A 13833-nucleotide genomic window follows, 5' to 3' on the forward strand; every position below is an offset into this window, starting at 1 on the left:
ACAGGCGGCCGGCGGGGAGGGGGGCCGCGGCAAGCAGCTGAAGGGGCCGGTGGGGGTGGCAGGGAGGTGAGGCGGAAGCAAGGGGGCCCGCCTGGCGCAGGAGACCCCATCGGGATGGTTCCCACACAGGCGGCCGTGTCCTAGGGGGCGCCAGGGCTCACGTGCCCTCTGTCCTCCAGCTTTCTCAGCCCAAACTGGGCAAAACAAATGCAGAAGCCGCGTGCTCATGAGGTGGGGGTGAGGCGGGACCTCTCCTACCTCACAGAGGTGACCATGTGAGGTGCGCTCTGAACTGGGTCCAGGGAGGACCCAGTTCAAACCGGGGCCGTCCCTGGCTGCTTGGGACACGCAGTTACCCCGTGAGTACAGAACGTCACAATTTAAACTGTGCCCTTTAAGATTTAGGAAAAAATGTAACTGCTGAAGCAAACAACTGCAGCCCGGCTATAGGTGTAAGGGGCTGAAGTGTTCCTATTTTAAAGGGGTTCCTTCTCCACTTTCAAAGGGGTGGGTGGACTTGCTGTGGGGGTGGGGCTGGCACATAACAAGAGGCAAGAGGCAATTTTAAGCCATCCAGAACATTGACCAGGAACGCTGCTTATGATTTTTCAAAAACTGAGAAGGGAGCTCAGGGGAAGACTTGGCCTATGGGCAGCAGTATTCCAGTCGAGACAGAGCTCGTCTTGTGGGGCCAGGATGTTGGCCAGGCACTCGTGGGTCAATCAAGGAGACAAGAGCTTGAGACTTCTAGGTGGTTCCCACGGCAAGTGTCACAGAAAAACCCGTCATCCGCCTGGAGTCTCAGTGAGGAAGCATCGTCGGCGCAGCCAGGAAAGCAGCCAGCCCTGCCGGTCCATGTGCCAGGTGACAGCACCTGGCCTCAGCAGCGCTGGCTCTGGTGGGAACCTGCTCCAACAGCAGGGGCTTGGTGAGCACACACACAATGTGAGACGGGACTTGAAAACCGGTGCTCTCACTGGTGTACAGAACAGAACCATAAGCCCTTGCCCCAGTGGAGGAAATAAATGAAAATCACTCTAGGAGAAAAGGCTCAGGCTTCTGGGAGGATGGGGGCAAGACCCTGAAGCCCGTGGGGCTGGGGTTGCAGCTGGGGGGTGTGCTGGGGCCAGGCCAGTGCTTTGCAAGTACTGCACAGAGCAGATACCTGCCGCCCATCCCTCTGCCGGGGTCTGAGTGGGATGGAGCTCCCAGGTAAAGTCCTGGACCTCTTTTGTCAGAGGCCGAGTCTGGGGGTGGTTCTTGTACCATGTGGGTCCTCCATGGCTATCATTAGAGTAAACACACTAGCAGAGGCTAGAGTTAACCTTTCTGGGTGAGAAACCCTTCAGGGGCACCTAGTGAAAGATGTGGACCACACATACAAAAGGAAAAGGTTGTGCATACCATGTGGTAGGGTTCCCAGACCCCCAAGAATCCACACAGGCCCGAGATTCCCACCCATGATGGGCCAAGTGAGCATGTAACCGGCTGGTGGCCTGTCAGCCCTGTCACGCGTGTCAGCAGCCACTGAAAATGATAGCAACAGGAAGTCCGGATGGTCAGATAGAAAAAGAACATTTATTGTTTTCAACAAGCCAGACTGTCATCATAACAACCTGTGTTGCAGCCACCATTCGTCTCTCTTTTTCCAGACAAGGAGTTGAGACAAAGAAGTAAAACAAGGCACTGATCATGTCACACAGCTTGGCCTTGGAGGTGTGAGTAGACAGAGGTCACAAGCTGGGGCTTTGAGGGGATGGGTTTGGGGAGGGATTCCTTGGGAGTCAGGAAGGGCAGGGGGGCCAGGCCTGGTCCCCACATGACCTCTCAGAAACCTCCTTTGGAAGCACCCATGGGTCTCCTGTGTCCTGCTATGCTCGTGAACCCTCCCCACCAGGCCCACTGGTCCTACCTCAACAAAACTAGCCACTCTGTGTCCCCTGAGTAGGAGCGGCCATGCGAAAGGGCCGCTTTCTGGTTTTAGAGGGGCTGGTGGCAGGGGCAGTCAGGACAAACCATGCTGGGACACCTCCTTAATGAGTGTGCAGAAGATGACGATGTAGGCAAATTAGGACCTTTTATCTTGAACTGTACCTCTTAAGGCATTGCTGGGCCCGTGTGGGGCTCTCCCAACACTGGAAGCCCAGAAACCTTGTAATGGGATTTGGGGGTACATGTAACAGAGACCCCATTCAAAGCACCATAAGTGAAAAGGGTGATCGTGATACAGAATGTCACAGCTGGACAGGCAAGCTGTGTGAAAGACAGGCTGATGCTGGACCAGAGACAGAATGGACCCAGGGCCTGGCAAGCCACTAGAACCGTCCCTTCACGGTTCCCTCTGTGAATCAACTTGTTTCACTGAGACACCCCATATGAACGGGGAGCAGGGCTTGTCCCTCAGTGAATGCAGTCACAACCTCACAGCCCCACTGGCTCCAGGAGAAAGTCCTGGGGCAGAAACTGTTGGCCCTGGTGCCACCGTGACAGGCTCCTGACCTGCAGGCAAGGCGCCCCCCCCCCCCACCCCGCCCCCACCCCCAGATGAGACTCAAGGGCTGTTGCCCGAGGACTCAGTTCGTGGAAACGACGACCTGGAGCTGTTTCTCCACTGCTCTTCTTGACGTCTCGCGTGGTCTGGTCCCTCACAGCACCAGAGGCGGGCTGACATGGGGCCACGTGTGTCCTGCTCAGGCTAGAAGGTTACAGAGCCAGTGCCACCTGAGCCTGCTCTGAGAGCCTCACTTCAATCATTAGAGAAAAACCATGTCTGTATGGATATTTTATCAGAGCACCTCCCTGAAATGTGTCCTGGTGATCTTAATGGTTTTCAAGTTTAGGCAGTTTGTACTTTAGCAAACTATTTCCAAGTCCTGAGCAAATGACATATTTAAAAAGGAGTGCACAGCTGATGGTGACGGTTCATTCAAAATTAACAGCACAAAATAGTGACTTTTAACTTGGATATTGAAAAGTGGGACCCAAAGTCATCAGATCCTAAAAACCTTGCCTATGTGTTCTCTGGAAATTCTATAGTTGGGGATGTATTTCTGCAGATCACAGTTTATTACCTATGTCCGTGTGCATCTAGACTTATTTTTTTTTTAGATACATATAACGTATCCATATATTATATAATTACATATATTAATCTACATATTAATACATAGCGTTAAGATAACCCCACATTACTACTAGCTAGCTCAATATACCAACAGGTTTTTTTCTTCCCAAAACACCAGCATCCTGCTACTCATCAACTGGTGTGCTCTTTGGTCAAAGAAACATTATGTTTTAATTCTTACACATTAGTTCACTCATGTTCCTTCATACATTTGCCTGACTGTTAGAAAAGCACTATTCTGTTTGTCCCCAGGAAATTAAGCTTTGCAGTGATGAGAGAGAAAATAATTTATAAAATACCCAAATCTGTTTTTCTGTTAACACAATATGTTTAAACAATGTAGCACAACATTTATTTTAAATTTTTAATTTTTTTTTTCACTAAGGCACATGACGTATAGAAATACTGAGGTACAAAATGTAAATTTCTGCATAAGATTTAAAAAAAAATCCTTTTGGAAAATGGAGGTAAACAACATCTTCCAGAGGATTCAGCTTCTAGCTTGTTTTTTCTTTTGAACCAGTTCAACCAGCAGCTTGTATCTAGCGATACAGTCTTCCTGGAGAGAGAGAAAGAGGTGGTGGGGTGACAGTTACAATCAGCGTGCCCCTTGTGGGGTTAGCCCGCCATGCCCAGTCCTGACCAAGGGCTGTCCTGTCGGCCTGGACCTCCCGAAGAACATGCCCTGCTCTCCCCGGGCGCGTCCCAGCACCGGCGGGTCTTCCAGCCCCTCAGGCTGCAGAACTGGCAGCTTAAGACCCAGCTGCCTGTTGCTGCCACTCCTTGGGGTGAGGACCCTGATGAAGCACGGAGCGGCCTCGCTGCTCCCTTGTGTATCACAGGGTACTTTCCAGAACCATCTCTGTTTCTGCTCAGAAACACCCTGGAGGCACTGTAACCCTTCACTAACTTAAGGTCATGTGGGAAACCAGGTCACTGGTTTGTGGTCTGCTGCAGATGACTTTATCAGCTGCCCGGGACAAAGAACGAGTGTTCACTCTCCTGGGGTTTTGGCTTTAGCAGCGTTCTGAGAGAAACATCTAACAGGTGCCTCTTCTGCATCCCCAAGGACTGCTGCTGCTGCTAAGTCGCTTCAGTCGTGTCCGACTCTGTGCGACCCCATAGACGGCAGCCCACCAGGCTCCCCAGTCTCTGGGATTCTCCAGGCAAGAACACTGGAGTGGGTTGCCATTTCCTTCTCCAATGCATGAAAGTGAAAAGTGAAAGGGAAGTCGCTCAGTCGTGTCCGACTCTTCGCACCCCATGGACTGCAGGCTACCAGGCTCCTCCGTCCATGGGATTTTCCAGGCAAGAGTACTGGAGTGGGGTGCCATTGCCTTCTTCCCAAGGACTACCTGCCTAAAACATCAGCCTTTTCATAACTCTTCTGCCCCTGGCAGAGCCAAGCGTGAGATGTGGTGCTCAGCGGCCCAGAGCTCCACTGGAGGACGCGGGGGCTCTGGGCTCTGAGCAGCAGGCCTGCCGGGGCAGCGCCGAGGGCCTGGCTCCTCTCTCAGGCCCCAGTCACCCAGTGGCTTGCGGGCCACTTCCGGGGAGTCACCCAGGGGCAGCGAGCCGGCAGGGGTGGCTGAACCGCCCCTGGACCTGTAGGACATTCCTCCCTGAAACAGGAAGGTTTCCAAACCCCCAAGGCAGTGAGTTTGAGCATCCCACCTCCAGGAATCCATGGTTGCAGCTCCTTCATTTTAACCCATTGTTAATTCATCCCACCTGTAAATGCCTGTGTACCCACAAGAGCTAGAGGAATTCAGGGAGAATCATTTCTTCTGGCAAATCAGTCAGAGGGGCTGGGAAGGAGCTGTGTTTCTTAAACAGCTAATGGTTTATTTTTCTCCTCAGGAATTCTTAACTTCATTATTTTAAAGGAGATAAACTAGACCTATACACATGGGGACATCCGTGGCCATAAGCTAGATTTCCCAACACTGAATTTCAATTAAAAAAAAAAGTGTAAATGAACATCAGTGTGCCCACAGGCTTCTGAGTGGTGGGCACAGAAGGCAGCAGAGATTGGCTCTTTTGATTTCTCAGTGTTCCTGGTGTCTCAGACAAAGGGTGTGGGTACAAGGAAAGAAGCCCAGGAGATTGTGTGTGTCAGGGAGGGCCAGAGTTGAGAAGATCACATGGGAGGCTCCGCACTGTCAGCGCTGAAGCTGGGGTCGGGTGGGGCCTGCTTCTCCCCAGGGGCAGCCCGCTCCCTGAGCTGGTGTCTGGGAACTCTCTGCGGATGTGTTTAAGGAGCTATAAACGGGGCGGACAGCGCTGCAGGGACAAGCTGGATCCTGGTCCTGGTGTCCACCTGTCAGTCCCTCCGCCGGCCCAGCCCCTACTGGCAGAACGAAGGCTCCAGAAGGCTGGCAGCACTGGCATAGGGAACTTAATGTTCTGTGCATGGGGTTTTCGATGAGAAAAAATAACTGGTCGGTGTAATGACACTTAAGACTCTCAACCTCATTTATGCTCAGTCGAGTGCACAGATTCACACACTGTCAGAGGCAGCCTACTGGAAGGCAGCTGGCAGGGGAAGGACGGGTTGGATAGAAAGGACAGGAGGAGGCCTGAGATGAGGGACGGTCGGGTGGGGCCATAAGCCACTTCCCTGTGTCTGGAGCCCCCAGAGGCCTGCCTTCCGGGCGTCACCCACCTTGCTCTTGGACGGGACACACTTGGCTATCTTGTCCCAGCGGTCAGAGGATCCCCTCGGGTACTGCTGTAACGCTAGTTCCAGAAGCTTCTGTTGGTTCTGAGTCCAGGGCTCCTCTGCAGCTCGCGCGCGCTCTCTCTGCTGGCTCTCATCGTCACTGGACTCGCGCTGCTCTGACAGGTCGAAGTCTTTCTGCCTCTTCCCCCGGACCCGCTCCTCCGGCTCGAGGGGCCGGGCCGGCCTCCGCCTCCGCAGCCGGCTCTCCTCCGCGGCCTCTGCCCCCAGCTCGGCCGCTTCCTCCTCCTCCTCCTCCGTGGCTGACTGGGCCTCTTCCCGCTGGGTGATGATGCTGTCCTGCAAGGCTGCGGTGGGCCTGGTGGGCCTGGGGCTCTGAGCTGTGGATTTGAGTTCCGAGAGCCTGACCATCCCTGTGTGGAGGGACACATGGGGAGAGGCAAGGTCGGTTCAGGGAACAAGAGCCGCAGTGGTGTGGCCGCCGCAGCAGACAGTGGTGGGGCATTTTGCGTGAATTTTACTGAACGTTCCCAGTATTCTACAAAGATAGCCATCGCTACCGCAGTTGTACAGGGGAGGGACATCAGCCTCAGCAGCAGCAGAGCTGGGATCCGAACTCTGTCTGATTCCGGGCCGTGGTCCCTCCACCACTCTGAGAACAGGGGCCTCCAGAGTCGGCTGTGATCAGAGGAAGTGCAAGGACTAACTGCCTACTTTCTAGGTTAGGAAGGATGTTCTTCAGAACCCAGGGTTGCTGCTAATACCACGAGTGTCAGCAGACTGTGTCAGACCCTTCACTGGGCTCGCTGACTGCCTGGGGCCCTGCGCCACCGCCACCCACAGGCGTCACCTCAGAGACCCCGCAAATGTTCAACCACGCCTTTCCTGCCCTCCTCACATACTCCTGACCCCTCCTACTCTTTAGAAAGACCTGTCCACGGCCCACCCAACTCCTCGCTGCCTTTTCAAGAGCATGTTTCTGGAGACTGTCTTGGAGGGGAGCATCTTTCACGGAACGCTGTTAGCTGGTCCCTGCCTTCACGCCAGACCAACAGCTGTCCTGGTGGGAAAGCAATCGGGAATGCCCTCCCCCCTGAGTCCTCAGCATCCACGCCCTGTCCTCCCCAGGGAGACGTTTCCAGATTTCAGGGTTTGCTGGTTGCTGGCTGGTTACATCGAGTACAGGGACCTGTATTTAAGTAGAGTTGGAAGGTTGAAGAGGCACTTCCTGGTTTCAAGCAAACAGTATGGGGCTCTAATTCCATTTAGTCTTTGAGAAAATGGATTCTGAAAAACATAGATTCTTGGGGAAACTGCTTGATCTGTTCTCAAGGATGCTCTGTGTGTGTGGTAGCAACTGTGGTCAGTGTGGAAAAACCGTATAGACTGGCTTTCCCATGTGTCCCCTCCCCCCAGCTCCCCCCATACTAAAGAACAACAAGGTTTCTACAGCTCCTCAAACTTATTTAGGTACATCTTAGCACCACTGTGTGTGCAGGGCTGGATTGGCTGGTGGGTGATTGTAAACGGACCCTTTTCAGAGAGACAACCAGTAGAGTCCATTGGGCGCAACTATTAAACACCATCATTTTTAAAGCAGTTGTGAAACGAGGGTTATTTTGAAGACATGGCTTGAGGTTACTGGGATGGAGTGGGCGCTGACTCACCTGGGGAACAAGTAACTGAATCCTTCAGTTGCTTGGCTTTGGTTGTCACCTGTTTCAAAATATAAAAGAGAAAAGCTGACTTTCCACATGTTTATTGTAGGTGAGGTGACCTATTTCATACAAGATCCATGTGAAGGAACAGAGCTTATTGAATCTTAGACCTGGATGGACCCTCAAGCATCAGCTCAGTCCATTCTTTCTAACCAAAAGAAAACTGAAGCCCAGAGACATGAGAGGAGTTGCTCCAAAATATCAGTTTAATCAAGTGGCAGAGTCAGGACAAGAACTCAGCCCATTCAGCCCCCTTATACAAGGCTGCTTCTGAAGATGTACTAGTTTTCAAAATCATTATACAAACACATCATGTTTTTTAGGTACAGTTTCCTGAAAGAGTATCTTTCTTCACTGGAGACTATTATACCAATGAGTATTATGAACAGTGGAGAGATTTACTCTTAAGCTAATATAAGAGTCTGTCCTTGCATCCCAGAAAGAAACCCTGAGAGCACTAAGATTGATCCTGGGGGAAGGACCTCTTGGTGGAGTAGGGCAGTTTGACCCAAGAACCATAAGACATTTACATATATATGTGAGTGATCCACAGAAAGAATTATTCCCTTTCTTATAAACAAATGGTATTATGTTGTATGTCTCACCTTACAGTTTGCTTTTTTCTTTTCAGAATAGTTTTTTTTTAATTTAATGATGTCTTAGAGGTCTATAGATTTCCCTTTTTAAAACTGCTATAAAATTTACACAGAGTGGAATGTACAGACTTTAAATGTACATTTCAATGAATTTTGACCAAAACATGTAGCCAACATTCTAATCGAATTATAGAACATTCCTGTTACCCTAGAACGTTTCCCCTGTGCCCCTGAGTCCATCTCAGCCCTACCACTGCTCTGATTGCTGCTATATGTATACTTTAAACAGGAGATCAACATTAAATACAAAAATTAAAATGGATAGTTATCTGCCTCAGTGCATTTATTAAACAAGCCATCCTCTCTCCATTTATTAACTTTATTGAGGTTACATTCCATTGTATACATGGAATACATACTTTGTATTCTGTTCCCCTTAATCCATGTAAATTCTTGAACCAATATTTCATTGCTTTAAAGAAATTTGAAAGTAAAACCTCAGAAAATATCCTGTGACCAGCACATAGTTAGATCCTGTATTCGGCCGGTTCCACCTCTGATTAGCTGGGTAACCTTGAGCTATTTCCAATCCTTTGTCTGTCTCATGTATTACCTTCTGTAATATGTGGATAAAACTGCTAATACCTTTTGTCTGTTGGGGATGTTTTAAGTTTGAAATAAGCTCTTAGCATGATACCTAGCAGATGTTAAAGGCTCAGTAAATATTACGTATTATAACTGATGTGGATCACTTGTTTTTCATTCATACAAAGGGCAGAATTAGAGAAAATATTTAAAGCTGCTTAGAAACACTCTTTATCTATCCCCTACTTTCCACTCTATGAATGACCTTGCTTATTTTATGGGAAAAAACTTGAGGTTATCCAATGTAAGCTTCCCTGACTTCCAGCTTTCCCAACTCAAAATTCTGATTGTATCACCATATATCTTTCTCACATTTTATATAACCTATGATATCCTCTTGTATATTTTGAATCATCTCTAGATCACTTACAGTACCTAATACAGTCTAAATGCTGTGTAAATAGTTGCCAGTGTGATGCAAATTCATGTTTTGCCTTTTGGAACTTTCTAGATTTTTACCCCCAAATATTTTCCATGCAAGGTTGGTTTAATCTGTGGGTGTGGTGCTGACCATACCACGGGCTTCCCTATCTAACTGCCATTAAGTCCCTTACTTAGAGATCTCTTAGCTCCTCAAACTAAACAAATTCCAACCTAAACTCATCAACTTCTCTGCTTTTCCTTCCTTTTCCTAAGAGTATTATCATCCCAATCACATAGGCTCAAAATCGAAGGCCCAATTTTGGGGACTTTTTTCTTCCTCTCCAGCCAGTTCCACATTCTTCACAATATTGATTCCATCTGTTCCCATCTCAGATCTCTACCACCTGTATTAGTCCTTCATTCTCTAACTAAATTAATATTACAGCCTTCTAACTGGTCTAAACTTACTTGGTAGCAGTTCTATGGAATAATATCCCTAAGGCTGAGTTCTCATCAAGTACCTTTGATGGCTCACCAGTGACCATACAACAAAGTGTTTAATTCTTAACCTGACACACAGGGAAATCCACAATCTATTTTCTTTCCTGTATGCATCCTGTTGAACAATTAATGCTCCCTTTTGTTGTTTAGTTGCTAAGTCACGTCTGACTATTTGCAGCCCTGTGGACGGTAGCCCGACAGGCTCCTCTCTGTCCAAAGGATGTCTCAGACAAGAAATCTGGAGTGGGAAGATCCCACAGTGGAAAGATCCAGGGGATCTTCTCAACCAAGGAACTGAACCTGTGTCTCCTGCGTTAGCAGGTGGATTTTTTTTTTTTAACCACTGAGCTATCTTAATGCTCCCCAGATGGTCACAAATTCCCCACCCTGCTAACAACACTCTAAAGGAATTATACTCCAATTAAAAAAAAAAAAAAAAGAAATTCCCTACCCTGTACTCTTAGACATTGTTAACATTTGTCTGAAATTATTTTCTTTTCTTTATCAAACCTCTCCTTAAATATCTGTCCAGAGCCAAACCATCCTTCAAGGTACTTGCAAGTATAACCTTCTTCTTGAAGCTTCTCCCAATGTCCACCACCAGAACTACCAACTCTGGTGACAATATCTCGCCTCTCTCAATTCTACTGTATTTTTAAAGATTTTATGTTTTTACATCATCATACGATAAAATTACCTTTTCTTCTTTTGTTGTACAGTTCTGTGAATTTTAACATATTTATAGATTCATGTAACTACAGGATACACAACCTACATATAGGATATGGAATAACTTTTTTTTAAACTCCTGCAACTTATTTAACAAAATATTTTGGAGATTATTCTACAACAGTACACGAAGACTTTTTTCAGCTTAACTGAGATATAATTCACAGACTATACAGTTCATCCACTTAAAGTGTATAATTCAGTGGTTTTCAGTATATTCAGATATGTGCAGCCATCATCATGACCAATTTTAGAACATTTTTATCACTTCAAAAAGAACCCCTATACCAATTAGCTATCATTCTCCATCCTCCTCATCCCACCCCATTTCTCATCAAGCAGTAAGCAACTATGAATCCCTGTAGAGATTCTACATATCTGTGGATTCGAGGATCTGTAGATTTCTCTATCCTGGACTTCCATATGAGTGGAATCATATGTGCATTTTGGTGGCTGGCTTATTTCCCTTAAGGTCATGTTTTCCAGGTTCATCCAAGTTGTAGCATATATCATTACTTCATTTCTTTTTATTGGGGAATAGCATTCCATTGTGGATACACCACATTTTGTTTATGCCTTTATCAGTTGATAAACATTTATTTCTATCTTCTGGCTGTTATAAATAATGCTGCTATAAACATTTGTGTATAAATTTTTGTGTGGGCATATGTTTTCGTTTGTCCTTTTTCTTTTTGTGGGTGGACAGTATGTACCTCGCAGTGGAACTGCTGTGTCATGTGGTAACTCGATGTCTAACTTTTTGAGGAACTGCCCTACTGCTTTCCAATATGGCTGCACCATTTTACATTCCCATCAGCAGTATATGAGGCTTCTGATTTCTCTACATCCCTCCTAAAACTCATAATCCAATTTTGTTGTATTATTCCACATCTTAGTGGGTATAAAGTGGTATCCTGTGGTTTCGATTTGCATCTCCCAGATGATGAGAGATACTGAACACTTTTTTTCATGTTTATTGGCTATTTGTATATTTTCTTTGGAGAAATGTCTGTTCAGATCCTTTTTTCCTTTTTTATTTGGGTAAGGGTTTTTGGGTTTTTTTTTAATGTGCTACGTGGCATGTGGTTTCCTAGTTCCCCAACTAGAGACTGAACCCACACACCCTGCAGTGGGAACTCAGGAGTCTTAACCACTGAACCGCCAGGGAAGCCCCAGATTTGTCTTTATTATTGAGTTGTATGGGTTGGTTCTTTTTATATTCTAGATATAAGTACTTTATCAAATAAAGGATCTGCAAGTATTTTCTCCCATTGTGTAGGTTGTCTTTTCGGGTTCTTAGTGGTGTTCTGTGAACCATAAACGTTTTTAATTTTGATGATATGCACACTGCTTGGACTTTTGTTGTCCTATCCAAGAATACTTTTGCTGAATCCAAGGTCATGACTTAGCCTCCTATTTTCTTCTAAGATTGGGTTGGCCAAAATGTTCGTTTGATTTCTTCTGTAAGATGTCATGGGGAAAAAAAAAACCAAATGAACTTTTTTGCCAACACAATAGTTTTATAGTTTTAACTCTGACATTTAGGGGAATAGCAGCCTTAAATAACGATGTTAAATTTTCTGATCCATGAAAAGGAGATAATTTTCCATTTGTTTTGATCTTCAGTTTCTTTCAACAATGTTTTCTAGTTTTTGAAGTGTGTACTTCTTTTCGTTAAATTTATTCCTATTTTATTCTGTTCGATGCTATTATGAATGAAATTATTTTCTTAATTTCATTTTCAGATTGTTCATAAAGTATTTTTGTACATTTATGTTTCCTGCAATCTTGATGAATTTTATTAGTTCCATTGGTTTTTTAGTTAATTACTTAGCATTTTGTACGTATAAAATCATGTTATCAGCAAACAAGGGCAGTTTCCTTCTTCCTTTTTAGTCTTACTTTTCTCACCTAACTGCTCTGGCTAGAACCTCATAAATTTTGAATAGAAGTGGTGAGGGCAGACATCCTTGTCTTATTCTTGATCTTAGTAGGAAAACATCTTCTCTCTCACCAGTAAGCATGCTTTTAACTGAAGTTTTTAGTAGATCTTCTTTATTGGGTTGAGGCACTTCCCTCTTATTCCTAATTTGTTGTTTTATCATGCAGGAGTGTTGGATTTTTTAAGATGCTTCTACTAAGATAATCTTATTTTTTATTCTATTAATATGATGAAAGTAAAGTGAAAGTGTTAGTTTATCAGTTGTACCCGACTCTTTGCAACCCCATGGACTGTAGCCTGCCAGGCTCTTCTGTCCATGGAATTTTCCAGGTAAGAATACTGGAGTGGGTTGCCATTCCCTTCTCCAGGGTATCTTCCCAACCTAGGGATTGAATCGGGGTCTCCTGAATTGCAGGCAGATTCTTTGCCATCTGAGCCACCAGGGATGATATGATTTTATGATGAGTTAGCCTTTGACTCTGTGGATCACAACAAAATGGAAAATTCATAAGGAGACAGGAATACCAGACCACCTTACCTGCCTCCTGAGAAATCTGTATGCAGGTCAAGAAGCAATAGTTAGAACTGGACATGGAACAATAGACTGGTTCCAGATTGGGAAAGGAGTACACTACAAGGCTGTATATTGTCACCCAACTTATTTAACTTATATGCAGAGTACATTATGTGAAATTCTGGGGTGGAAGAAGCACAAGCTGGAATCAAGATTGCTGGGAGAAATATCAATAACTTCAGATATGCAGATGACACCATGCTTATGGCAGAAAGTGAAGAGGAACTGAAGAGCCTCTTAGTGAAAGTAAAAAAGGAGAGTGAAAAAGCTGGGTTAAAACTCAGCATTCAAAGAAATATGATCATGACATCCAGTCCCATCATTTCATGGCAGATAGACAGGGAGACTTTATGGCAAACAGTGAGAGACTTTATTTTCTTGGGCTCCAAAATCACTGCAGATGGTGATTTTGACTGCAGCCATGAAATTAAAAGACCTTGGAAGAAAAGCTATAACAAATAGCATATTAAAAAGCTGAGACTTTACTTTGCTGACAAAGGCCCATCTAGTCAAAGCATGGTTTTTCCAGTAGTCATGAATGGTTGTGAGAGTTGGACTATAAAGAAACCTGAGCGTTGAAGAACTGATGCTTTTGAACTGTGGTGTTGGAGAAGACGCTTGAGAGTCCCTTGGGCAGCAAGCAGTTCAAACCAGTCAATCCTAAAAGAAATCAGTCCTGAATATTCATTTGGAAGGACTGATGCTAAAGCTGAAACTCCAATATTTTGGCCACCTAATGCAAAGAACTGACTCGTTGGAAAAGACCCTGATCCTGGGAAGGATTGAAGGCAGGAGGAGAAGGGGACAACAGAGGATGAGATGGTTGGATGGCATCACTGATTTGATGGACATGAGCTTAAGCAAGCTTCAGGAGTTGGTGATGGACAGGGAAGCCTGGTGGGCTACAGTCCATGGGGTCAGAGAGTCAGACACGACTGAGCGACTGACCTGATGTGTGTGT

The 13833-nt window shown here is 46.0% G+C and overlaps 1 protein-coding gene and 1 long non-coding RNA gene across 2 annotated transcripts in view; one reads left to right on the top strand and one right to left on the bottom strand.

Annotated features, from left to right (window-relative positions):
- LOC129625411 (uncharacterized) overlaps positions 1-13833 on the top strand; it is a 46518-nt gene that overhangs the window by 5977 nt on the left and 26708 nt on the right. The window lies entirely within an intron of this gene.
- Positions 2603-13833, bottom strand: part of DNAJC1 (DnaJ heat shock protein family (Hsp40) member C1) — a 181973-nt gene continuing 170742 nt past the window's right edge. The window contains exons 10-12 of the mRNA XM_055543778.1: positions 7472-7520; positions 5790-6217; positions 2603-3683 (exon numbers count right to left, since the gene is read on the bottom strand). Coding sequence (XP_055399753.1) covers positions 3615-3683; positions 5790-6217; positions 7472-7520 — 546 coding nt within the window. The 3' untranslated portion in view covers positions 2603-3614. The remainder of the gene's footprint in view (positions 3684-5789; positions 6218-7471; positions 7521-13833) is intronic.

Source organism: Bubalus kerabau, chromosome 13, assembly GCF_029407905.1.
Source record: "Bubalus kerabau isolate K-KA32 ecotype Philippines breed swamp buffalo chromosome 13, PCC_UOA_SB_1v2, whole genome shotgun sequence".
Taxonomy (NCBI): Eukaryota; Metazoa; Chordata; class Mammalia; order Artiodactyla; family Bovidae; genus Bubalus; species Bubalus kerabau.